The following is a 27,856-nucleotide window of genomic DNA, read 5'->3' as shown; positions in this document are numbered from 1 at the left end:
CATCATCACCTGCATTTTCTCTCTACTCTGCCAATCATCCACTCCGAGATCTGGTCCCCAAAGCGGGGACACTATACATCATTGCAGGACATACCAAAGTGTCAAAACAATCAACACTTGGTGCAAGGCTCCTAAAAGTGGACTTGGAAACATTGTCTCTCCAAGCGTGCTTGGGATGTGTATCCTCTCGCAAGGCGTGCACGCAAATGGTGGCATGGAGAAGGTCGAGCCCTTGAAGACCACTCTAAGGTAGACATAAGATGAGACGATCTCCACGTGGGCTCCTCCATAGAAATGAAATGATATATTAGCGTCTCTAAGAGGCCATAGTGGCCTATGAGACCAAAACTGAGAGTACATCTGAAGTTGGTGTCTCATCAAAGAGAACAACTAAATGAGACTAAAAAGTACAATAAACCCAACCCACAATCCGTAGGACTTGTTAAAGGCCCTAACCTCTCTCATCACAAAATCTTTGCAATGCATCAAGGTGTCTATGTATCCCCTCTAAAGAATCAGCAAATAGCTTTTCTTGACACATCAGACGCTTTACTTTCTTCACTTCGTCCATGGCAGGATCTCTAGTTTAATGACACCCTATCAAACCACGAGGAGCATCCTCAGTCCAAAGGGGATCACACTGAGTTCGGGCATAAATAGGTGTAGAGACATTCTCTACGCTTTCAACCTCTAGACGAGCTTTCGACATATGGACGAGCTCCATAGTGAACAAGATGCCTTATGCCAAGGGACTTATGTCTACACTTGGATTGGCACCTCATGTGGCACGAGACTTACGTCTATGCCAAGGACCAGTAGGCTTGTCACAATTTGGTCCCTTCACCCGCTTTGATCAGTGTTTTGAGGCAAGCCCACACACACAATAGAACCAAGGTGAGAACGGGGATTTTCCACAAAAGGAAGCTAAGGCATTCATTGCCTAAAAGATGGGTCATAAAACATGTGTGTCACGGGATTTCAATTATTCATATGACTTATAAGGTTTATGAGTCAAATGTGTTCGGACTTCATTAAAAAGTTTGGCCGGACATTGGCTGTTTGGGCATGGATCCTTGGACAAAATAAGGCGCCTAGGACTGTGGGTCAAGTCTGGCGTACAAGCTTGGACAATGTTGAGATAAAAAACAAAAGCTAGGAGTGTTTAGCAAGCAAAGGCCACTTTTGGCAAAAGGGTAAAAAGCATGGGCTAAAAAGAGCTGGCTGACTCCAACTAAAGGGAGACAGGGCTGAATCGTGCAAAAAGACATGTAGAGGGGCTGCTTTTGGAGATGGCACACAGGGATACAAGCGGACAGTAAATTGTTTCTCTCCCTCTCTTCTACATGTTGAGAAATGTGGTGCCAAAGAGCACAAGGAAGAGATAGGAAGTGAGAATGAGTAGCCAAGAAAATGCAAAGCCTAGCATGAAGCCACTTGAGCAAAGGAATCTATCTCACATTGATGCACAAGCCCAAGAGTGTACCTCCTCATATAAAAGGGAACCATTTCAAGTAATGAAACATATCACTTGCACTTATCTCAAGTCTCTTTATGTATCCAAGCTAATTTATCTTGGTGTTTATTTATACTTGAGTGTATCTTAATTAGCACACACTCATTATGAGTTTTCTTTACTTTGATCCACGTTAGATTAGTATTGTCATTAGTGTAGGATTAGCTTTTGATTAGATAGATGTCTTTTGTTTAGAAGAGCTCGATCCATACTTTCAACATGGTATCAGAGCTTAGGTCTAGCTCTCCTAGTTTAGTTCAGTTTATTAGGAATAGATTAGAGATTTCACTAGCAAGTGATTATCGGTCTTATTAATATTAGGGTTTCTCCTTTTAGGGTTACCGCTCTTGTACATTTACATGCAGCGATCTGTCATCACTTTATTGCACACTATTGTGCCTTGGTAATATGCTACCAACAATCTTAGTGCCAACAACCTTAGTATCTCCCATTAAGGAGATCAGCCTTAATATAAGGCTTATCAAAGCCTTTACATAAGGCTTATTAAAGCTTTAACCAAAACACACTTGCGCAGCAACATTTCAGCGAACGCGAAAGAACTAGCAGCAGCAGTAGAAGAGGGTGAGAAAAGAGTCGAGAAAGCAGATTTTGCATCTAGCGTAAGAAAAGGCGATGTCTTCTCTGTTGAGAGCACGTTGTGTGAATAGTAGAGAGAGTCTAAGTGGACATCGATCTGGGAAGAGTAATGGCAAGCAGCATAAAAGTAGACTGTTGCACGAATAGAGAAAGAAAGTGACGAGCATGCCAGTGTCGTAGCAGCAACCATCGCCAAGTAGTCTTGCAGAGCAGGCAGAAACCGATGCCAAGAAATCTTATAGCAGAAAGTGACGAGCATGCCAGTCTCGTAGCAGCAACCATCGCCAAGCAGTCTTGCAGAGTAGGCAGAAACCGATCTGGGAACAGTAGTGGCAGGCAGCATAAAAGTAGACTGTTGCTTCTCCTCCGGCTGGTTGCTCTATGAAGAGAGGGCTATCTCATACAGGGGGAGGGGGGGTAAAACAACCACATAGGTGGTATGTAATGCCAAATGGGGTCACCGCCTCTATTTGTGAGAAAAGGCCAGGCCTCCAAAGTCTCAAGAAGACTTCCCGCTACTTCCGCATGCGGTCAAAACCTCCTTGTAGCTTCCCCCATTGACCGCGGAGGGTTCCGTACAGCAGCAAACGCATCAGCTTGATTGGAGCATCCATCAAATCTGCAGCAAGGATCACCTCCAAGAACCTGCACAGCAGCTCCTTCAATTGCCCATTTCTGCAAAAGCAGCAGCATCATCAACCCCTTTCTCCTGCAACAACTGAAATTCAGCCTGCAGATCAGAGAAATTCAAAAAATTAAGAGGTATTTGCCTTCAATTTTGGGAATTTCTTATCAATTCAATCAATTGAGCAGGTACAGGTGCCGAATTGCTCAATTTCTGAGCAAAATTGGCAAAATTGGGTGACATTGGTCACAATCAGGATCAATTTGCAAGAAATTGGATGTCGAAATTTGGGGCTTTTGATGTATTTGTGCAATTAAGCATTCATACATGTTGTATGATGTGAGAAATCGCACATTTGGGAAAAATTGCAACAAATTGCAGTGCAAATCAAGGGGCTTTTGTGCCGATTTGGTTGATTTGCATGCAAGCACTCGCAGTTGATGCTTTGGGCAATGTGTTGATGCCTGACAAGCACTCAATGTGCCTGTAAATCAAGGGGGTTTCATGTATTTATCGCAAAGACTCTGCATGCCTTCATGTGCGTCAATGTACCATGTATGATCAGCAATTGATCTTAAATCAAAGCGCTTTTCAAGATTTTATGCTTGTTGAGCTTGGCAAAGCAGCAGGCAAGACTTTTATGCCTTGAATCCTCAGAAATCAGCTTGCAGTCAAGGGGCTTTTGCCCAATTTTTGTTCGGGACTGTTGTATGCAGTGTTCGGGACTGTAAAAGTCTGATTTTCACTCATTTGGACAGCCAGGTTGTACCTGCTGGTACAGATTTGGTACAGCTTTGTACAAGTTTTGCCATGGCTGCACATTGATTTGAGTGAGGAAAAGGTTCAATTTCAGCTGCTGTACTTGCCGGTACAGGTTTGGTACATCATTTGTGAGCAATTGGTACTGCTGTACAGTACTTTGGAAGGGCAACAGAGCACATTTAAGGTGCTGTCCTAAATCTGCAGCAACCAGATTTTGCTGATTTCATCACATAAAGTGGGAGAAAAGTTGCATTTGTGCTTCCGCAGTGGGAGATAAAGCTTGGGAGAATAACTGTGAGCACTTTGTGTGCTTTTGGTGCAGTGTTTGCACATTTTGCAGGGAGTCAGGCATTGACAGGTTGCATATTGCTATGGCAACCACAGGTGAGAGCTCTTCATTGCTTCACATCAAGAAGCTTGAAGGCTCACATAATTATGATATTTGGCAAACCCAGTGCTATAATGTGTTGCTCCAGAAAAAGCAGCACAAGCCTATCAAAGAAAGGGGTGTAATGCCCGCTTCTCTTACTGCTGAAGAGTGGGAAGATATGGATGAGCTGGCAAGATCTACTATCGTGTTGTCTGTGTCAGACTCTTTACTTTTCAGCATTCGTGAAGAGAAGACAGCTTGGGGAATGTGGCAGAGATTGCAGGACTTGTATGCCCAGCAAAGTGCCTCAAGCAAAGTGTATTGGTTGAAGAAACTCATAGGTCTTCAGATGAAGGAAGGGGCGTCTATGGCAGCCCATCTAAATGAGTTTAATGGTATTGTCAGCCAGGTCATTAATCAAAAGTTGGCAATGGACGATGAGTTCAAAGCCACTTTTCTCTTATGCACTTTGCCAGAGAGTTGGGACACATTCAGGACAGCCACTAGCAATTCGCATGCTATGCTGTCAACAGTCATATGCAGATGTTGAGGGTGCTCTTCTTCAAGAAGAGATGAACAGGAAAAACAACTCTGTTGGAAAGTCCAATGCAATGAATGCACGTGGGAGATCCCAGCAAAGGGGTAAAAGCCAAGAAAGGGGAAGGAGCAAGTCCCGCTCCAAAAAGGATTTGGAATGCCATTATTGTGGCAAGAAGGGACACATCAAAAAGCAATGCTACAAATGGAAAAATGATCAAAAAGAAAAGGGAAAAGGCAAAGACAAAGACAAAGATGAAGCCAAAGATGTAAAGCCAAAGGGCAAAAGTGGAGTCAAGATTGAAGAAGTCAATGTGTCACATGCAGGTGACAGTGAGGATGAGGTCCTATTTACGTCTTCACTTGATGCCCATTCACTTCTTAGAGGTGGTCATGGTATGCACTCGTGGATCATTGATTCAGGTGCCTCCTTTCATGTCACAGGTTGCAGAGACTTGTTTGTCAGGTATACTGCTGGCAATGAAGGAGTGGTTTATTTGGGTGATAACCATGCATGCAAGATTCTTGGCAGAGGTGATGTGAGGCTTGTGTTTTCAGATGGCTCACAGCTTATGCTCCATGATGTCAGGCATGTGCCTGAGATCAAGAAGAATCTGCTTTCTACTGGACAGCTTGATGATGCTGATTATGTTACCACATTTGGTCGTGGAAAGTGGAAGATTAGTAAGGGCTCACTGGTTGTTGCCAGAGGCTCTAAGGTGGACACTCTTTACTTTATGCATGCAGGTGTTTGTCACCATGCTAATGTAAATGCAACCGAGCTGCCAGAAATCTCTATGTGGCATAGCCGATTGGGACACATGAGTGTCAAAGGAATGGAGCAATTGTCTCATTTGGGTTACTTGCCTTCTCTAAAGTTATCAAGTTTTCAGTTTTGTGAGCATTGTATATATGGTAGGCAACTACAGTGCCCCCACAAGAAAGCTCTTGGACAAAAAGATGCTCAGTTAGAGCTTGTGCATACAGATGTATGTGAGATGCCTCAGCTTTCTTTGGGAGGGGCAAAATATTTTGTCTTTTATAGATGATGCCACACGCAAGGTGTGGGTCTATCCTCTTCGTTTGAAGAGTGATACATTCTCAGTGTTTCAGAAGTTTGTTGCTCATGTTGAGAATCAAACAGGCAAAACACTGAAGGCTTTGCGTTCCGACAATGGTGGAGAGTATATGTCCAAACAGTTTCAGGACTTTTGTGATGCTAAAGGCATCAAGAGGGAGCTCTCTACTCCTTATGATCCTCCACAAAACGGGACAGCAGAGAGGATGAACAGGACCATTCAGGAGAAGGTCCGTTCTATGTTGTCACATGCTGCGTTACCTCATGGTTTTTGGGCTGAAGCTGTTATGACAGTCGTTCACCTTATAAACAAGTCACCTAACACGAGGCTTGGTGGGAAAGTGCCAGAGAAAGTATGGACAGGGAAGCCTCCGTCATACAAGCACTTGAGAGTGTTTGGTTGCGTTGCGTACGTGCACATACGCAGGGAAATGCGCACCAAACTTGATCCTAAGTCTCACAAATGCATATTCCTAGGATATAGTGACAAAGGTGAAATGGGGTATAGACTTTGGGATCCCGTGAATAGAAAGATTATACGCAGCAATGATGTCATTTTTGATGAAACATGCATGTATAAGGAGCCTGCAAGGCAACAAGAGCCTGGCAGAGTCATCTTTGATGATGATGGACATCATGGACAACAACCAAGGGCTGTAAATCAGCCATTACAGCAGGAAAACCAGCCCTTAAATGGTGCTGAAAATGGTCCAAATGGACAGCCAGAGATGGCAGAAGATATCCCTATGGATATACCACAGTTAGAAGAAATACCGGGCATGATATTTCAGCCTTATGGCATGGAACAGGAGCCACCAATGGGTGATATGCAGGCTGGACAGCAACCTGCAAATGATGGTCATTGGGTGCGGAGGTCCACTAGATCCTCCAGAGCCCCTGACAGGTTTGTTCCAGGGGTGGTTGACTACTTGATGCTCACTGACTGTGGGGAGCCCTCATGTTATAAGGAGGCTTTACAGAGGGCCGACAAGGCTCTTTGGGAGCGTGCCATGAAGTCAGAGATGGATTCTCTGCACAAAAATGGAACATGGAAGTTGGTGCATTTGCCTGCAGGCAAGAAGGTTTTGCCATGCAAGTGGGTTTACAGGCTCAAAGTTGCACCAGATGCAAAGCCAAGGTACAAAGCCAGGTTAGTGGCTAAGGGCTTCAAGCAGGAATATGGTGTGGACTTTGATGAGATCTTCTCTCCAGTGGTCAAAATGACCACACTTAGAGCTGTGTTAGAGCAGATATATATGCAACAGCCAGAGGGTTATGCAGTAAGTGGAAAGGAGAAGCTTGTATGCAAGCTGAAAAAGAGTCTTTATGGGCTCAAACAGGCACCAAGAGAATGGTATCATAAATTTGATACATTCATGAAATCTCAGAGATTCAGGAGAAGTGACATAGATCACTGCTTGTACACCAAGAAAGCTTTGGATGGCAGTCTATTGATCCTCATCTTGTATGTTGATGATATGTTGATTGCCGGGAAATCTCGTAAAGAGATGGATGCCTTGAAGAAGAGGCTGCATGAGACCTTTGATATGAAGGATTTGGGTGATGCAAATCACATTTTGGGTATGCGGATACTTCGGGACAGAAATCAGCATGTGTCGTATTTGTCTCAGAGGGAATACATTGGCAAAGTTTTGCAGAGGTTCAATATGGACGGGGGGAAGAAGACTAGTACTCCTTTGCCTCCATATGTGAAACTCAGTGCTATGGACAGCCCACAGTCAGATAGTGGCAGGGCTGATATGGCCAAGATTCCGTATGCTTCAGCTTGTGGCAGTCTCATGTATGCCATGGTTGCTACTAGGCCGGACATTGCATTTGCAGTGGGAGTGGTTTCTAGATACATGGCCAACCCTGGCAAGAAGCATTGGGAAGCAGTGAAAGGTGTCATGAGATACCTGAAGGGCACACAAGATATGTGCATTTGTTTTGGCAAACAGGATGCATTAGTGCATGGTTACACGGATTCGGATTATGCCGGTCATCCAGATAACCGGAAGTCTACTACCGGTTATGTGTTTACATTCACATGAGGTGTTGTGTCATGGATATCCAGGATGCAGAAGTGCACAGCCTTATCTACTACAGAGGCCGAGTATATTGCAGCCACAGAGGCTTGCAAGGAGGCATTATGGCTATCTCGGTTAGTGGTTGATTCGGGCTATACAGGGGATATTCCATTGTTGCATTGTGACAGTCAGAGTGCCATCCAGTTGGCAAAGAACCCTGTCTTTCATGCAAAGACGAAGCATGTGGATGTGAAGTATCACTTCATCAGAGAGGTGATAGAGAACAAGCAAATTCAGCTTGTTAAGATTCATACGGATGACAACCCGGCTGATCTGTTGACAAAGAGTTTGCCTCCGGAGCGGTTTGCTCATTGCAGACACTTGATGGGCATTGGATGAGGCCAGTTTCAGCCTTGATATGGCCTTGTATATTATCATGTACATGCTGATTTTTTTCTTTTCCTTCATTTAAGGGCACTTTGCCTTTAAGTGGGAGGTTGTTGGGGTAAAGGCATAATGCCCACCCTTATAGTGTGTACAAGCCCATAAGTTATAGTACATAGTACACTTAGTACTTTTAATGTTCTAAGTGCACTATGTGTACTAGTGCAATATACATGTGTGATAGGGGAGTCACACACTCACATCTTGATGAGTTGACTTATCCCCACAACTCTCTCTCTCTGTCCCTTGCTTCTCTGTGTATGTCTCCCACACATGAACTCTAACCCTAATTTCTCTCTCCCATTCAGTGTAAATGATATCAAGCCATATGCTCCTGATGGTCTCAGCCGGCGGAGTGAGGGTACTCTCAATGGCCTCACTGCATCGATGCTATGCTACTGCAAATCTCCCATCTCTGACAAAAGCCTGGTTTCCAGTCACCTATCCGTGGGGCTGTGCCTGGTACTACTGCAATACGATGGTGGGAGACCTGAAGGGCTAGTCCTCTCCCATCCTTCTCATAAGTCTTGACCACTCTAGCCTCCGTAGCCCAAGCGACGGTACCCCAAGTGATGATCCGGGTCGATGCCCTGTCCATAGCGAAGATACGAAGAATCCGCTCCCAAATCTACTGAGCCTTCGGGAAATCCCAAGGGCAATGTCGCTGAGACTCCTAGGGGTGGCCGCACCTCGCGCAAGCTATTCACCGACCTCCAACTGCCAGCCAAGTACCGACCGCCAAACTCCTGTGTGCTATCAGCCAAAGAAAGAGAGTGATCTTCCTCGACCAAAAGCTGTCCCAAAGGGTCCCACTGCAACCGCGTGAGAGGTTGGCACTCCCAAATCCATAGCCGCCATAAACTCTCCCTGGCCACCTTAGCCGGTGCTGGATCTATGTGCCATTCCCGTGCCCAAAAACCAATCACCCTCACCCTCTGCAAGGTGCAACCTCTGAAATCCTCCAAGGGGTGCTCTGATATCTCTAGTATGCCATGGGATCCAACAGAAAAAGTGAGCCAACCACTGTCCTCATTTGCTCCATGGACCGCCACGAGGATATCGTGTCTAGTAAACACGCCTAGCCACACCGGGGGGGGAGCAGGGTTTTCGATGAAACCAGACAAGACAATCCTTGAACAGGAGGATCATTACTTGTGCACTGCATACTGATGTATGTTTGAATTTCTTTGACTCTGTGTGCTGTTTCTGATGTGTGGACAATGCTTGGATTTATGTCATGTGATAGTCCACTTGGCGACCAATCAAAAAGCAGTAGCACCACTGCTGCCGGCCAACTCAAAGGCGGGAGAAGAGAGAGAGAACAGTGGCTCCTGTACGGCCAATGTAGCCTTTGAGGACAGATTCGCAACCAGTCTACTTCGTGCTTGGGATCATCTCAGGCCAGCCCAGACAGATTGTTCCAGTTGCCTCAAAGGAGCAGCTTCGGCAGCCTTTGGTCTGGAACCCCCTGATCCATTTACCTAGAGGCCACGTGCTAGGGACCCGACCGCATATATCCTGGGGCACCTTGAGCATGGGACCAACCAGGTCTCTCGGAGATTGGATTGCACACAGGTAGTTACCTCATGAGGAGCATGAGAGAGGCTTGACAGGGATCCGGGTTAGAGAGAGGCTCAACATCGACATTGACTCAACTATTCCTCGAGCTATCTGGCTTCCAAGGGAAACCGGCCATCTCGTCACTAGTACCACACGAGAGTTCATCAATAGTCATCTCGGCCATTTGCTCACATTGACCGCCCGACTATGAAATCCAATAGTCATCTGGGCCATCTGGTCGCAATGACCGCCCAACTGCGAAGTCCAATACAATCATCTGGGCAATCTGGTCGCTAGGACCGCTTGACTATGAAGTCCAAGATATCTAGCATCGTTGCCGTCCAATGGGTCATCTCGCATCGTTGCCTCCCATACATAAATCTCACTCCTTGGGCTATCGGGCATCGTTGCCACCCAAACTAGAGCATGTCCAAATAATCATTATATAAGCAGAATATTGATCAATTCCAGTCCAATATAATACAATGAAGAGGGCTAGAGGTACAATCCCTCTCTCTTGAATCTGTCTTGATCGCAAGACGTCTATATATGTACTTCAAATACCAACCACTTCCTCATAAGCTCGAAGTATATCTAGATAGTCCTTGAAGTATTTCTCTGGCATCTAATAGCGAATAATTCTCGAATTCCAATAGAAACTTTCTGACCACTATCTTTCCTCTTTTTCTCACAAAATGAAACTCAATCTATTATGGCCTTCCACCTTGGTGGATCCTCCAATACAAGCTCCTCTGGGGGTAAACATGGTTCCAATAAACTGTCAAGGAAGGCATTATGTGTCGTCCAATGATCTGAAAGGTCCAACTGATGACATACATGGTAGATCTTCTTGGTTTCCTAAAGAGGTCCATATACCATCATTCCCGGAATTTGGGAATCCAAAGATAAATTTCATAACAATATTCTCCCATAGAACATTCAATGGGTGCAATAATCTCCTAGCTTTTGCCGGTCAAACTTGACCTTCAAACATTCTTGAACTTAATGTTTTTTCTATTAGGCCATTGAAGTAGCTTCTCCCAAGCTTGTGTTGTAGACACTTTTGGTCTTCAAGTCCTTCATTACACACAAACGGATTTACTTCATAAAAGAATCTTTCTTGATGACAAGAAAAGTCACAAATTTTTCATTCTAAAATATCTTCCAATACAATCCTAGAAATCCTCATCAAAGACTTTCATAAGCCACAACATGGCCCTCATGGTACAAGACTACGTAATCTCTCTTTTTGACAAACTACGTGGCAAGATATCAATCTGATGATCTTCCAATCTGTCTGGCTTCTTGCTTCAGCTTGTCAAGACAATTTGCAGTCATATGTCCCTTGTTTCCACATTGCAAACACTTCCCTTCGTTGGCATATTCCTCACGTTGCTTGAGGGACAATCTTCTTCAAAAGAATGGAGGCTTCTCCCATCCTTCTTCTCTTAAGACTTGGCTCTTGATAGGGATTGGTCTTCAAACTTCTTCTCCAAAGACTTTAGACCAGCCATATAAACTGCTTGCATAAGCTTTGGTTGTAGTCCATTCACAAACTTTCGCATTTTCATTAGTGGTGGAATAGGAGTATAAGAGGTAAACTTCAAAGAAACTGCTGAAAAGTTGTTAAGGTATGATGCCACATTCACACCAGCTTTCTGCTTTACCTCATCGCATTCCTTCTTCAAATCTGCTTCAAAGTTTGTGGGTAGAAATTTCTTGTTGAACATAGGATCATGTCTTCGGCTCGGTCCCCTTATTGTACCACTTTTAGCCACCAATTCAAGGCGGCATCCTTCAAATGCATGCAAACCATCGGAAGCTTTGGCTTTTTGGAGGAGTAGTCTCCTTCAAAAGCGGAATCAAACTGTTTAACAAAAGATAATGCTTTTTGTGTATCCTGCTTTTCATGAAAAGCATCAAACTTGACGCTCTTCTCTCCCGGCTTGAAGTCCATCTTGCCGGTTGATGTAGGCTCCTTCGCCTTTCTTTACCTTACCTATCCTGAAGAAGATGCATTTGAGAAAGCAGGCCTAGGAATAGGCTCCCTGTTTCCTCCACAAGAAATAGACCGGGCAGCTCTAGATCCTTCTGCAATGGTGACTCCTTTGGCCCAAAGATAGGCTTTAGCAGCTTCAACTCCTTCGCCTTCGGTGACTCGATCCTTGATGAAATCTTCAAACATCCAAGCCCTTCTTTGGTCTTGTTCCGTCTTGGCTCTCCAAGCAATAAATTCTTCATCTTGGAGAAACTGTCGAAACTACTGAAAATCTCCATACTCTGCTGATGACATGGCCGCCGTCTCATGAGTAAGGATCGATGGCCTTGGTTCCCATCTTCAAGTCCTGGATCGGCCTGATAGTTGTTCGCTTCATTAGGCTCTTGATTTCTCTCTTCTCTTGACATGGCTCTGTTACCCCAAGAAAGTTTCTTCAAGGGAAACCCTTCTCTCATACTACTGTAAGCCCAGCGGGGCATGCCGTGACAGACTCAACCACATATCCAAGAGATAGAGATATAGAGAGAGGGGGAGAAAGAAAAAGGGGTTAGGAAACTTTGCATAGTACACCACACCGAGCGGGGAACAGGCCCCGTCCCCTTTCAGGAATTTATTTAGGAACAATCCACGGGCACGCTAGCCAGGATCAATACAACAATGAATACAAAAGCAAACAACTATGCCAATGTAGAATCCCAAGTCAAAGTCGGTGTCAGAGCACGAGATCGTAGTTCCAAAAAAAACGCATTTTTTTGAAAAAATAAAAAATGTGTACGTTTCAAAACGTCCCTGTTTTTGGGACGTGTTTCAAATTCTACGAACTCCATGTTTGGACCGTTATGAGATAATGGTCCACTGTAGCATGTAGCCTATTTGGCAACGTACCAAATCTAATATCCAAGCAGTCTCTAAACCATCCAGCCTCCTAGGCCACCTTCCCATGTGAATACAGGGATGCCGGGCCGCCCAAGCTGCTCAATCATGGCTACAATATGAATGGGGAGCCGTACAAACATGAGCTAGCCAGTGCAGCCATTCAAGGTTTCTAGCTTATATTTCATTAAGAGATTTGGTAGATCAAGGTTTGACTTTAAATTGTAATGGTATGGGTTCCCTGATTTAGATGAGAAAACCAACGGTTGTCTGGCATTTATGTTCCTCAAATAAAGTAGGCACATTCTAAAGAGAAAGAAGCGTGAAAATGCTTCGTATGGCTAAAAGCTTTGAAAGATTGTAGAAAAAGAAGAAACAAAGCCTACTCAAAACCAACACCATTTGCTGAATGGGGTTCAAGAAGCACAAGCCATGCAAATGATTGGCTTGTCCACGAAAGGTGTGTTGACTTATCATATTATTCAAAAAAAGGCCTCATAAGAATTGACAGATCCCACTAAGCTTTTATAACTCAAATGTCAATCATTGCATCGCCGATGGAGACTCGCTTGTAGGTCATCTTGTAAAACGTAAGGAGATGGCCATTGATGAGAGAGAGAAAGGGGGTGGAGAGGAGAGAGGAGGGGGTTGGTGTATGTAATAATCTCTCAAACTCTTCTTTCCCTGCACAATTCATCTACCTTGATGTTTAGTCAATGCAATTTTTGACTACACACATAATTGTAAGTGCTGAGTTGTTTGAGCCGACACACAACTACAAGACAGCGGACAAAGCAGAGCTAACACATCTTCCAAAGGATAAGCAGAATGTTGAAGAAGGTGGAGAGTCCAGAGATGAGCTCTAGACAGCATGGTAGACCCATCATCAAGAGGATCAGCAGAACCTTGGAGAAGATCTAGAGTAGATGATGATGCAAAATGGAGCGCCACCACAACCTGCAAAGCAACAGTATCAGGTACAGATGCAACAGATGTGCATTACTGCAAAACAAAAGGCATGCACCAATCAAATTGGCCCATCTGGGACTCGGACAAAGATGCCCAACTTTAGGAAGAGGCTAAAGAAGCTCATCACCCAAAACCCAAAGAGGCTCAAGAAGCTCCCCACATCCAACTCAAAGAGGCTAAAGAAGCTTCCCACATCCAACTCAAAGAGGCAGAAAGTCAGGATCAGCAGAACACAGCCGAAGAGAATCACTGCCAGCGTTCAGAAGACAGATTATCTTGCAAGAATGCAATAAGCAAGAGGTTGGCATCCGCAGCTGGTGCCACTAGCGCTAATGGCCATCGAGCACCCCTGGATGATTTAAGTACTTGTCTAGAAAAGACATGGAGTGTCACAACAGGGGTTTCACTTGTCACAAGTGGACTTTAAGGGTTCTCACAAATTCAAAGATGACAAGGCAAACAACACCAAAGAAGGAAGGCATCAGTAGTGTTTTCATTAAAGAGCTGTTTGAAGACAAACAAGAGGGGAATCCAGAAGCGGCTCTTGGGAACTCTTCATCTAGGGATTACAATAATGGTGACTCTCTTTCTACAGTATCTCAAGAAGCTCAGGGCATAATAAAGAGCCATCAGGCAGGAGGTGGAAGCGGCATACCTCTACACCATTGATGCCTCCAATCACAAACACCAGTATAACCTTGCTGTCACTAAGCTTTGGTTTAGCCTGTCATAAAAAAGGGAGTCAAAGCGCGAGCAAAGTAGCAGCAGGACCGTACAGCAGAAAAATGAATACAGTATGAAACTCCGTTTGAATCACCTGGCCCAGTCCGAACCTGCCAAGCCCAGTCTTGAAAAACCGGCCAACAGCAGAGGAGTGGTGCTCCATCCCAGGTACATCAGCTCTTGCAAATATCAAAGAGAGTACCCTATAAAGTAAGCTTCTCTGTGTATGTAACGAGCTACCAAAGCCACTGTTGTCATCCAATGGCAGTGACTTGTCCTTCACTTGAAGAAACCTTCTTGCCTCCGAAACTCTGTGCAGCCTTTTGAAGACCTCTTCAACCCTGTCCCTTACCACCAGTTGAAGCTGCATCTCCCCGTAACCTCCACCACCAGCTTTACTTTCGCTTGAGTCCACAACATCCTCATCCTCCCATGCTTCCCATCCTTCACTAAAATTTATCTCAACATCCTGTTCACTATTCTCTGCTGCCAGGCCCGGTTGGTGAAAATCTGAAGCAGCTTTTTCCCCTGACTCTTTCAGATGCCTGTGAACTGCAAGCGAATCCTCTAAGCCACTAAGGAAGCCAACATTTGGCTCATGACCTCGTAGAATGGCATCTATCACAGCTTGTTTAAGCTCCCTTTCTTCTTCCCACGAAAACGGGCCTCCAGAAACAGAGCTCCCAAAACTGTCACCCGCCAAACCATATCCAACAATGGCAAGAGTTAAAGCATCCCGAAGTGAGAGCAGGCTATGTCCCTGAGCTTGGACCAATGGTAGACTCCTACTATCAACAGGATCGACACTTTGATGCACCAGATCACGGATTTGGAAAGCAACGCTCTGGCTAGAGTCACCTACACTCAGTAGCAATATTTTCTCTGCACTGCTAAGGGCTTCCCATTTAGGACCAAAGACAGAGCCCAGAGCCAGCTCCACTGCTTTTGATATTTGGATGAGATCTGCATGCCGTACTGCTGAGACTAAGTTCTGGGACAACTGCTTCCATAGTGAATGGATCTCTTGTACAGAGATTGCACCAAACCTACTCCTTCCAGGAGGGTTCACCTTCTCTCGACAAAGAGCTTCCTGAAGCCACTTCTTAATAATGAGTAAACTCTCTTTGACCCTCTCTTCAAATAGCAAATCAATGCGTCCACTTTCATGACTCTTGACTGAATCAAAAAGTGAGCCGCCCATTGTACACAGCATTGGAACCACTCCATTAAAAGGCCTGCAATCCATGTCATCCCTCCCTTTGCCTGTTTGAGTTATGCTTTGAAAGCCACCTTCATTTTCAAGGCTAGACATCAAAACACATAGCTCTTTGCTTGGAAAACCGGGTGAACTGGCATCTTGCATGCACTCTGTTCCATCCGACACTCTGATATCTAGAGGACGCCGTCTTACTGCAGCAGGATTTGTTATTAGTTTTTGTACATCACTTTCATTATTTCTTCTAGGAAATGAAGCAAAGAACCTATCCATTAAAGAATCCCCATGACAGCTTGGTGTGATGAGATCTAGTGTGCGATCAATAAGCAATAGCCCAGCAGGCCTTTTTGACCTTCCAGAGACATCAGCTATCCCAGAAAGTTCTGTTAACAGCTTTCCAACATCATGTGAAAGAGGACCCAATGTGAATACATCAAATTTTAAAGAAAGCTGTCATAACACAAAAGACTGTTAGGTCTCTCTCTCTCTCTCTCTCTCTCTCACACAGACATTGTATCCGCCAGTGTCCGATGCGGCACATACTATGAGATGGAGGCACCTCCATAGTGTACCCCTCCGTCCCACATGATATTGTATCCCTTCACTATATTCCACTCACCTCCACCATAGCGTACCCCCCCCCTCGCTATATTCCAGTTCCAGTTTCATTTTCTAGGTACCAGTAGTATCATCTTTATTTTTCATTTTTCTGGGTTTTTTATCCAGACATTGTATCAGATCCACCATGATGTAACTTTTGGTCTCATAGGTCATTATGGCCTTTTGAAGACGTTAATATAACATTTCATTTCATTTCATTTCATTTCTCTCTCTCTCTCTCTCTTTGAGGATCAGAGATGCCTGGGATTGTTTCTACTTAAGCTCAGGAGACACAAAGAGACTCTCTTGGCAGACAGGAGGCCGAGCCATGATGTACCTAGACAGAGGACCCTGACAGATTTCTTCGACGCACCAGCACCAGCAACCCAGCCCACACACCTCCTGATACCTCCTCCATTGGGCCATCAGGGCACCGACCACGCTCCCAGGGAGTCACCACTGATAGAGCAGTTATCTTATGTCGTGCTCGTCGGCCACGCCCACCAAGATCCCGACCACGGCATCCTCACCATCGCCAGATCAGAGCCATTATTGCTCGGCATCGGAGGCGCCTACCTCGCTTCTATGACCTCTCCATTCTAGACAGCCCCATGGCGGAGATACTTGATCTACGGAGAGGGCAACACTTCAACTAATCAACATACCTGGATCTACCTGATATACATTTTTCAGTATTTTCCAATATTTTCTACTCAGTATCACAGTTCTGTTCTTATAACTGTAGGACAATCAATTTATTGTACTTTTTAGTCTCATTTAGTTGTTCTCTTTGATGAGACACCAACTTCAGATGTACTCTCAGTTTTGGTCTCATAGGCCACTATGGCCTCTTAGAGACGTTAATATATCATTTCATTTCTGTGTTCGCCTCCCCGCCTCCCTCTCCCCTGCCCCTTTCTGCTCAAGCCCCCAAGGCAGCAGCATAACTCTCTCTCTCTCTCTCTCTCTCTCTCTCTCTCTCTCTCTCTCTCATAGTGAGAGGAACAGAGTATTGAGACAGGATCTATGGCAGCTCTATACACGAGAGACATGGATATCGCCTACACAGCCTCTTCCACCGAAGATGCTATACTACAGAGATCACTCCATGAGTATCACTGATGATGGATTTATAGAGAGGCCTAGATACATGGAGGGCTTTTTACCACACGGCTCCCGAGTGGCTATTGGTCAGCTCAGAGTTTCATCACACCGATTGGAGATTGAGACTGGCAGAGCAGCACAGATCCCCCGAGAGGAGAGGGTATGCAGATTGTGCAGAGAGGAGGTGGAGAGTGAGGAGCATTATGTATGCAGATGCAGAGCATATACAGCCATCAGAGAGAGATATCCCATTTTATTCAGAGAGCCACATTCCCTACGCCAGATCTTTGAGGCAGCAGACCAGCGCATACTGGGGAGATACATTCTAGACATACAGCGCCACAGAGAGACATTATTACAGGCTCAGACAGCTCCAGAGGGGGGGCGACAGACACATATTACTACATTTTTTCAGAGATCCATACCCCTCCCAGCCCCTACACGGCAGGGAATTACTCTCCAGAGAGCAGAGACACTTAGAGCCCGCAGGAGACAGAGGACACCTGGCTTTCGGACACCACGCCTATACCAGAGAGAGATGACAGAGATCAGAGCTCAGTTTCACAGAGAGGGTGAGGAGCGACTGGCTCGCTTCAGAGCACACCCAGGCATGTTCTTCAGGGAGCTGTGGACACCCCCTTCACTGATGTATACCATTTTATACCCCCAGTATGGTACAGGATGGAGCTAGCTAGGTTGCATATCATGATTGTATACTCCATGCATATAGCTTTGCATTCTCCTAGTAATAGAGCTCCATCCCCTACACACCCAAATTCAGCTTTTTTATTCAGTACTTTTTCATTTTGTTGGGATGACAGAGGATACCCCATACATGTACTCCGATTTGTCTCATAGGCCGAGTTCGGTCTTTTGGAAGACGTTAATAAAATCTTTCTTTCTTTTCTTTCTCTCTCCATTGGCTGTGGAAAGTACTGCAAAAAGTCATGGCCAAGACCGGAGTTAAAGAGGAGCTCGTGAAGGTGGAGGACAAGGTCAGCACAATTATCAAAGAAAACAAGAAGATGGTGGACTCTTCCGTTACCGCAATCATAAACCGCCTCTCCAAACTCCAGAAGGGATTTGACAAAATCCAAGAGCTCGAAGAGAGAACATCCAAGCAAGAGGCTGAGATTTCAGCCCTAAAGGAGGAGCTAGTGGAGGCCAAATTGCATGCTGTAAGTCAAGCGACTGAAATCTCAGCCCTCAAAAAGGAGTTGGAAGCCACTTCACAAGGCAAGCTTGAGGATGGAGAATTTCAGCCCTCCTTGATTGAAGAGCTGAATACCATCAAGGAACAAATGAGGATCATTCCAGAGGAGGAGGACCAACATAAAGAGAAGACATCTTTATGGATGGAGGTGATCACAGAGACACAAAAGAAGATGGACGAGGCAGAGAAATGGATCGAGGTCGCCAAGAAAGGGAAAGTTAAGAATCGCCACCCATCCCCACTCCCACCATCATCAACATGACCCTTGACGAGGATCAAAGGAGGAAGACCCGGGCCTTACATGTACGAGTGTCTGGTCTAAAAGACCGTGATGATGCGGAAGGGGAAACCAAGGAGCTCTTCTCTATGATGGGCATTGAAGCCACGCACACAAAGGCATGGAGAGTGGGAAAGAAGAGAGAAGGTAGTGGCGAATCTTCTAAGGAGAGAGCACTTATCATTCGTTTCCCCTCCATGGAAGCCAAGAAGGACTTCTTGAAGAGACATCCTACACTCAAGAAGAAGGGAATATTTCTTGGAGATAACCTCACACTCTCGCAGCTTGCCCACGTGAAAGAAGTTATGCCCGAGATAAGGACAGCCCGAGAGAAAGGGAAAGTGGCCTTCTATAGAGATGGTAGAGTGGTGATTATGGAGAAGCGCTCTTCATGACGGCGCGCGACCCATGGGACTACACTCAAAGTTGCTACTTGGAATTGTAATGGATCTCTACGCCTTGATGTAGGGGCTTTTGAGGATAGTTTCACTGGGAGGGACATCATCTTCTACTCTGAGACGCATCAAGCTCCTGGACAATCCATGCCACATGTTAGTGGATACCGATGGGAGACTTGTAGATAGGTCAGAGCATAGAGGACGGGGCTTAGGAGGAGTGGCAGTATTGTTTAGAGAGGAGCTGCAGCCACTGATACATATAGTCCGCAGAGATGAGCAAGCTAGGTACATGTGCGTTAGACTGAGGGCAGAGACAGGCAGATATCTCTACATTGCTATATTATATTTTGCTCCTAGTACATCAGTGTATGCATCACCTAGAGGGCAGTCTCCCTTTTCTATTTTGGATGATGACATTTGGGAGTTCTCTAGGGATGGTGACATCATTCTCCTAGGGGACTTCAATGCCAGGACCGCCCATAACCAGACAGTATTTTATGATACCTCATAGGAGATGTTGAGGGAGCTTGATGTTAGGGATATGGGCCTATCTAGACTCTCACAGGATGAGGAACACACTGAGTATGGGCGGTATTTGATAGACATGGGGACTGCACATGGATTGGCCATCTTGAATGGCCTACAGAGATTCCCGACAGCGGGCGGTTTCACTTGCTTTCCACATCGGCATGGTGCTAGTACAGTGGACTATGTTATGGCTCAGCCCAGTCTCATTCCCTCTTTTCGGGATTTTATGGTAGGCACTAGGCCGGTTGGAGTAGCAGTGGATCGTGCTGTCTTGTCCTTCACTCTCACATTTCAGTTTAGCATAGCTCCATTGGGACAGGTCTCCACACACACTCTTATACCTTTACGAGGGAGACTGACACCGTGTACACGGATGAGATATACAGACGCTTATGTGCCGAGGAGCCACGATGGCCATTAGATGAGCTCACTCAAATATTGATAGAGACGCTTCATGCTGCAGCATCAGAGGCATATCCCCATAGTCAGCCTACACGGAGACGATCTGGGAACATGCCCCAGAACAGCTGGTATAATGAGGAGTGCAGAGAGATGAGGATCAGATTACAGAGAGAGGTGCTCATGGGTGTTACCACTCATAGACAGTCACGGATTACCTTCCGGCGCCTAATGCAACGGAAGAAGAGGGCTTATCTTGCTCAGTTAGAGAGGGATTTGTATCAGTTATTTATGAGTCAGGACTCAGGCGAGGCATGGAGACTACTCGATGAGCATTCACCATCACCAGCCATTACCTCCACAGAGATTTGGGGTGAGTATGCAGCATCCCTCTACACAGCACCAGGACAGCCACCCCTGCCAGACCCATCGGAGCCATGCCCAAAGACATGTGCTTTCTTTACTGCTGAGATGGTAAGGAAAGCTATTGACAGGATGAGGACTGGGAGAGCATATGATCATGATGGTTTGGTAGCAGAGCACTTTATTCATGCCAGAGATATGCTTGCAGAGCTTATTGCTATGATGTTTAACCGAGCCATGTGTGAGGGTTTTCCTGAGACTTGGAATATGTCCACGATTGTGCCTATCTTCAAGTCAAGGGATCCCATGCTTCCTGGGAATTATCGCACCATCATGATTGGTCACACATTGGCTAGATTATATGCATCTATTCTTGAGCAGGAGTTGAGTAGATGGGTAAAGAGAGAGGGCATACGTGCATCACGGCAGGCAGGGTTCAAGAGAGGTTTCTCCACTCTTGACCATATCTTGACACTCAGAGCTATTATTGAGGAGGGCAGATCATATGACAGGAGGATTTATTGTTGCTTTGTGGATTTCCGCAAAGCTTTTGACACAGTATCGAGAGCCAGACTAATGCATAGACTACAGGAGATGGGAGTGCCCACAGAGCATGATTCGGGGAATCACGGCTTTATACAGATTAGTTGTGGGGCAGGTACGTACTACTCAGGAGGGTATATCTGAGATGGTTCACTCCACTATTGGGGTGAAACACGGTCACCCCCTTTCTCCCACCTTATTTGGGATGTATGTGGATGAGGTTTCGGACTATGTAGAGCGGGAGGGTGACAGAGGAGCACAGCTAGCAGGGACATGGATTCCGTTGTTATTGTATGCTGATGATATTGTGTTGATCTCAGATTCTCCAGAGGGGATGCAGCATCATTTGGATGCATTGCACACGTTTGCACAGGACAGTGGATTGTTTGTTAACCTTGGTAAAACCAAGGTGATGGTGTTTAACACCACAACACAGTGGGTTAGGTGGTCAGCACCCACCTTTACATATGGTCAGGAGACAGTGGAGTATACAGATGCATATACTTACCTTGGTGTGGTTTTTAGTGGCCCACTATTTTCCTTGAGAGCAGCGGAGACCAGATTGACCAGAGCTTATGCAGCATTGGGAAGACTAGAGAGGATGTGTTCACAGGTTCAGTTTCAGGAACCTCAAACAAAGCTCTAGCTCTTTGACACTTTGGTCACTTCAGCCATGCTGTATGGAATGGAGATATGGGGACCCTCAGTGGATCACCACAGCCGAGCTAGTAGCACTGATGGATGGAGATGTATGGAGAGGCCCTTGGTTTCTATGATTTCCCATATGATTCGGGCCAAGGCCTCCGTACCACATAATATTATCCGTGCAGAGATGGCTGCAGCCCCATTGGTAGTAGAGGCACTCACTCGATCAGTCTCCTTTATACATAGCACTTGGGCTCTCCCTAGAGACAGATATGCTCGCTTAGCCCTGGAGCCTTCACGACAATTGGCATCATAGGGAGACGGATCATGTTGGTATGCACAGATGACAGCTTGGTTCCAACTGCATGGCTTTAGTATGGACAGGCTACCTCCATTTCAATACTTCCTGGATGCACCCTCCCTCTCTCTCACACGAGCAAAGATTACCAGACTTATCACGCAGGACTTGACTAAACTAGACACTAGGAGGACATGGATACAGCCGACACATGAGCTTGGTATGAAGATGGCTTTCTATAGAGATCATCTTCTCCAGCTTACGGAGGATGGGTTTGTGATTAGACCCAGCTACATGGATACTCATCTTTCTCATGGGGTACAGTGTGCTATTGGTCAGATACGCACATCCTCACACCAGCTAGAGATTGAGACTAGTGGATTCAAAGGAGTACCTGCTGAGGCCAAGATTTGTCAGTTGTGCCAGATGGAGCCAGAGACAGAGTTACATTACACATGTCACTGTCCAGTATATTATGAGATACGAGGCCGTTTTCACTCCTTGTTCAAAGAGGGTTTCGGACCACTTTCCAGTGTCATGAGATACCAGGATCAAAGATGCCTCGGATTATACTTGCTGGAGCTGCGTAGACATAGAGAGGGTCTCTTGAGAGGGAGGGGATTAGAGAGGGAGGGGATTAGCGAGGGAGAGACACCTACAGAGGCAGATTACAGACTTCTTTCGACCAGAGATTGAGCAGTCAGGCCAACAGGCATTGCAGCTAGCACCAAAGTATAGCCGCACTAGAGGTACACTGATTGATCGGGCTATAGAGCTAGGGCGGTCCAGGCGCCCCAAGATGAGAGGCCCATCTCAACACTGGCGAAGACTACAACAAAGGATCAAGACCATACTAGCACGGCATGGGAGACGTCCAGTCAGAGTACTCACCATGGAGGACATTGAGGATATCCGCCATCGACCGATGAGAGACATCTTTGGATAATAATGTATATGATGATTACCTTTGTTGCTGGAGTTTTCCTTCCCAGATGTTATCCATTAGGAGCTCCTAGTACCTTACTTTTCCTCATAGCTATTGTTTCAGTTTCAGTTAGTTGTTTAGTTGTTTTAGCTTTTCTTACACAGACATTGTATCAGATCCACCAATTGTTGTAACCTTTTTGATCTCATAGGTCATTTAGGCCTTGTGAAGACGTTAATATATCATTTCATTTCATTTCTCTCTCTCTCTCTCTCTCTCTCTCTCTCTCTCTCTCTCTCTCTCTCTCTCTCTCTCTCTCTCTCTCTCTCTCTCTCTCTCTCTCTCTCTCTCTCTCGCCCTGCTCGCTTCCGCCGCCCTTCCCTGTCTGCCGCCTCCCCTGCTCGCCGCCGCCGCCACTTGTTTCGCTTCCGCCGCCTTCCCTCCCGCCTGCTGCCCTGTTCGCTGTACGCCGCACAGGTGCCGCCTTCCCTCCCGCGCCTGCTGCCCTGTTAGCGCCGCCTGCTGTTCGCCCTGCTCGCTTCCGCCGCCCTTCCCTGTCCGCCGCCTCCCCTGCTCGCTTCCGCCGCCTTCCCTCCCGCCTGCTGCCCTGTTCGCTGTACGCCGCACAGGTCGTGCTCTCAATGGCCAGCAGCCTATCTATCCGTTAGGCCTGTCGGGGCCCCTCCGCTTTCCCCACCCACCCTTGCTCAGGCCCCCAAGGCAGCAGCATAACTCTCTCTCTCTCGCTTCTTCCATGGCTTCCCCTTTGCGCAACCCGACGAAGGCGACTCAGGCCCCCAAGGCAGCAGCATAACTCTCTCTCTCTCGCTTCTTCCATGGCTTCCCCTTTGCGCAACCCGACGAAGGCGACCTTTATGGTCACAAACAAGAGGATAACAAATGTGGAAAAGGAAATGAAGGAATGGAAGGCAGAGATGGAGGGATGGTGGAAGGAGAAAGCAAACTTTCTCCAAATGGTATTCAATGAGGGTAAGCGGTGGAAAGAGGAGAAGGAGGACCTCATAGCGGAAGTCAAAGACCTTCACGGGGAAGTCAACACGCTCAAAGGCGTAATTTCAGCTCTTCAGAGGGAGCTTGCAGAGGCCAAGGCAAATGGTGGACTTGAAGAAGGTGAAATTCAGCCATCCATGACAGAAGAGCTCAAGGTTATCAAGGAACAAGTACGGGCAATTAAGGAAGAAGAGAAGCAACAAGAAGCAAAGACTTCCTCATGGGTGGAAGTCATCACCAAGACGCAAAAGAAGATGGATGAAGCGGAGAAGTGGATAGAGGTCGCCAAGAAGGGTAAAGGTAAGGAGATAACAACCCCTACACCTACAATCATTAACATGACTTTGGAAGAGGAACAACGAAGACGTACACGTGCTTTGCATGTGAGGATTACCGGCCTTAAAGACGGGGATAAAGTTGAAGAGGAGGTGAAAGAGCTTATGGTGTTGATGGGGATTGACAGTCCGACACATGCAAAAGCCTGGAGAGTGGGCAAAAAAAGCGGAGGCAACGGGGAAACATCAAAGGAAAGAGCTCTCATACTTCGCTTCCCTTCTATTGAGGTGAAGAAGGAGTTCTTGAAGAGACGACCCACTTTAAAGAATACAGGCATTTTTCTTGGTGATGATCTTACTCTTTCACAGCTTGCACATATGAAGGAAGTCATGCCAGAGATTAGAGCGGCAAGAGAAAAGGGTAAGATAGCATTTTATAGAGAAGGGAGGGTCGTCATCGTGGAGCGACGCTCTACATGACGGTGCGAGACCTATGGGACTAAATTAAAGCTGGCAGCCTGGAACTGCAATGGATCCCTCAGACTTGATGTAGGTGCCTTTGAGGACAGCTTTAGAGATAGAGATATAGTCTTCTACTCGGAGACTCACCAGGCCCCTGGTCAGATGATGCCACAGGTGACAGGATACAGATGGGAGACAGCTTGCAGAGTAGGGACGAGATCGGTACACAGTAGTAGAGGATCAGGAGGGGTGGCAGTTCTTTTCAGGGAGGAGCTGCAACCGCTTCTACACATAGTTCGGAGAGATGATCAGGCCAGATATATGTGGGTGAGACTGAGGGCCGACACAGGCAGATTCCTGTATATTGCCATATGCTATTTTGCTCCTAGTACATCGACATATGCAGCATATAGAGGGCAGTCTCCTTTCTCTGTGCTAGATGATGACATATGGGAGTTCTCTAGGGATGGAGACATCATCCTGTTAGGGGACTTTAATGCCCGGACGGGCAACCGCCAGACAGCCTTTTATGATACCTCGGAGGAGATGCTGAGAGAGTTGGACACTCTGGATATGGGATTAGACAGACGCTCACAAGATGTGGAGTGCACAGAGTATGGGAGATATTTGGTAGATATGGGGACTGCGCATGGGTTGGCCATACTTAATGGCTTGCAGAGGTTTCCGTCAGCAGCTGGATTTACTTGCTTTCCACATAGACATGGTGCTAGCACAGTGGATTATGTTATGGCTAAGCCCAACTTTGTTTCATGCATTGAGGACTTCACAGTTGGATCTCGGCCCATTGGGGTAGTAGTGGATCATGCATTGTTGACATTGACTATCTCTTTTCACTTTACCACAGCTCAGAGGACACGAGGGGCAGATCACACTCGATATACTTTTACCTCAGAGACTGATGCTGTCTACACAGATGGGATTTATAGACGTCTGTACACAGAGGAGCCAGGGAGACCTTTGGAGGAGTTGACCCATATACTGACAGAGACTTTACATGATGCAGCGAGAGAGGCATATCCACATACTCAGCCTGGACAGAGACAACATTCTAGATGTATGCCCCAGAACAGCTGGTATGATGAGGAGTGCAGAGAGACCAGAGCCCGACTACAGCGGGAGGTTGCTTTGGGAGTCACTACTCACCGACAGTCACGTATTGCCTTCCGACGCCTTGTGCGAAGGAAGAAGCGGGCCTTCCTTGCTCAGCTAGAGCAAGAATTATACCAGCTGTTCTTGAGCCAGGATTCGAGGGAGGCTTGGCGTCTGTTTCATGAGTCCTCCCCTGCTTTGGCCATCACTTCTACAGAGGTCTGGGGTAGTTATGCAGCATCTCTATATACAGTTCCTGGACAGACACCTTTTCCTGACCCGCCAGCACCATGCCCACAGACATGTACTTTCTTTACCGCAGAGATGGTAAGGAAGGCCATTGATAGGATGAAGACTGGGAGAGCATATGATCACGATGGATTGGTTGCTGAGCACTTTATTCATGCGAGAGACATGCTGGCAGAGCTTCTACCAGTGATGTTCAATCGTGCTATGTGCGAAGGCTTACCCGAGACTTGGAGTAGGTCCACCATCGTGCCTATCTTCAAGTCAGGGGACCCTATGCAGCCAGGGAATTATCGCACTATTATGATTGGTCACACACTAGCGCGATTGTATGCATCCATTCTTGAGCAGCAGTTGAGTAGATGGGCAGAGAGAGTTGGCATTCGAGCAGAGGGACAGGCAGGGTTCAGGAGAGGTTTCTCTACTCTTGACCACATCTTGACTTTGCGGGCCATTATTGAGGAGGGCAGGTCGCATGGGCGACGGATTTATTGTAGCTTTGTGGACTTCCGCAAAGCATTTGATACAGTGCCCAGAGCCAGATTGATGAGGCGATTACAGGAGATGGGGGTACCCACAGAGCTCATATGGGGAATTATGGCTTTATACAGATCAGTTGCAGGACAGGTACGCACCCCAGAAGGGGTCTCTACTTTGGTTCACTCCACTATAGGAGTGAAGCAAGGTTGCCCGTTATCTCCTTCACTGTTTGGTATGTATGTGGATGAGGCTTCTGACTACATTGAGAGATTGGGGGACAGAGGAGCCCAGCTAGCAGGTACATGGATCCCACTATTGTTATATGCTGATGATATTGTGTTGATCTCTGACTCCCCTGAGGGTATGCAGCGTCATCTGGATGCTTTACATGAGTTTGCACATGATAGTGGATTGTCTGTCAACCTTGGCAAAACCAAGGTTATGGTGTTTAACACCACGCCACAGTGGGTTAGGCGATCAGCTTCCACATTTACATATGGGCAGGAGATTGTGGAGTATACAGATGCATATACATATCTTGGGGCAGTATTCAGTGGGCCAGTGTTTTCGATGAGGAGAGCAGCAGAGACTAGATTGACTAGAGCACATGCAGCCCTGGGTGGTTTGGAGAGGATGTGTTCGCAGGTTCAGTTTCAGGAACCTCGAACGAAACTCTGGCTTTTTGACACTCTAGTGACATCAGCTATGCTTTATGGAGTGCAGGATGGAGTATACAGATGCATATACATATCTTGGGGCAGTATTCAGTGGGCCAGTGTTTTCGATGAGGAGAGCAGCAGAGACTAGATTGACTAGAGCACATGCAGCCCTGGGTGGTTTGGAGAGGATGTGTTCGCAGGTTCAGTTTCAGGAACCTCGAACGAAACTCTGGCTTTTTGACACTCTAGTGACATCAGCTATGCTTTATGGAGTGCAGATATGGGGACCTTCAGTGGGCCATCACAGCGCAGGCGGGTGGAGAGGTATGGAGAGGCCTTTGGTATCTATGATTGCTAGGCTTCTTAGAGCCAAGGCTGTGGTACCTCATGAGATTATTCGAGCAGAGCTGGCGGCTGTCCCTCTGGTGATTGAGGCTCTTACGAGATCAGTCTCCTACATACATGGCTTGTGGGATCTCCCCCGAGACAGATATGCACGCCTCGCCCTGGAGTCCTCCCGACAGTTAGCTTTACAGGGAGACACGGCTTGTTGGTATGGACAGATGACATCTTGGTTCCAGGCACATGGTTTTAGCATGGACAGATTGCCTCCCTTCCAGTATTCTCTGGAGGCACCCTCTCTCACTCTTACACGGACAGAGATTACCAGACTCATCCATCAGGATTTAGTTCAGCTGGACATTAGGAGGACATGGATACAGCCGACTGAGGAGCTGGGCACGAAGATGGCTTTCTACAGAGAGCATTTTCTTCAGCTCACAGCAGATGGTTTTGTGATCAGACCCAGTCACATGGATGTACACTTGTCTCATGCAGTACGATGTGCTATTGGTCAGATTCGCACATCCTCACACCAGCTTGAGATTGAGATTGGCCGATATAGAGGTATACCAGCTGAGGCCAGGATATGCCGAGTATGCCATAGGGAGCCAGAGACAGAGCTGCATTATATATGCCATTGTACTGCATACTATGAGATACGTGGTCGTTTCCACTGTTTATTCAG

General features: G+C 46.5%; 1 protein-coding gene across 1 annotated transcript in view; it reads right to left on the bottom strand.

The window, feature by feature from the left end:
- LOC147629211 (vesicle docking protein) overlaps positions 1-27,856 on the bottom strand; it is a 114,891-nt gene that overhangs the window by 17,389 nt on the left and 69,646 nt on the right. The window contains exons 5-6 of the mRNA XM_086812473.1: positions 14,172-15,743; positions 14,010-14,078 (exon numbers count right to left, since the gene is read on the bottom strand). Coding sequence (XP_086668599.1) covers positions 14,010-14,078; positions 14,172-15,743 — 1,641 coding nt within the window. The remainder of the gene's footprint in view (positions 1-14,009; positions 14,079-14,171; positions 15,744-27,856) is intronic.

Source organism: Cibotium barometz, chromosome 18, assembly GCF_041138505.1.
Source record: "Cibotium barometz isolate CiBa-2024 chromosome 18, ASM4113850v1, whole genome shotgun sequence".
Lineage (NCBI taxonomy): Eukaryota > Viridiplantae > Streptophyta > Polypodiopsida > Cyatheales > Cibotiaceae > Cibotium > Cibotium barometz.
The sequence above is the reverse complement of the archived record's forward strand: the minus strand, read 5'-3'. Positions and strand labels throughout refer to the sequence as shown.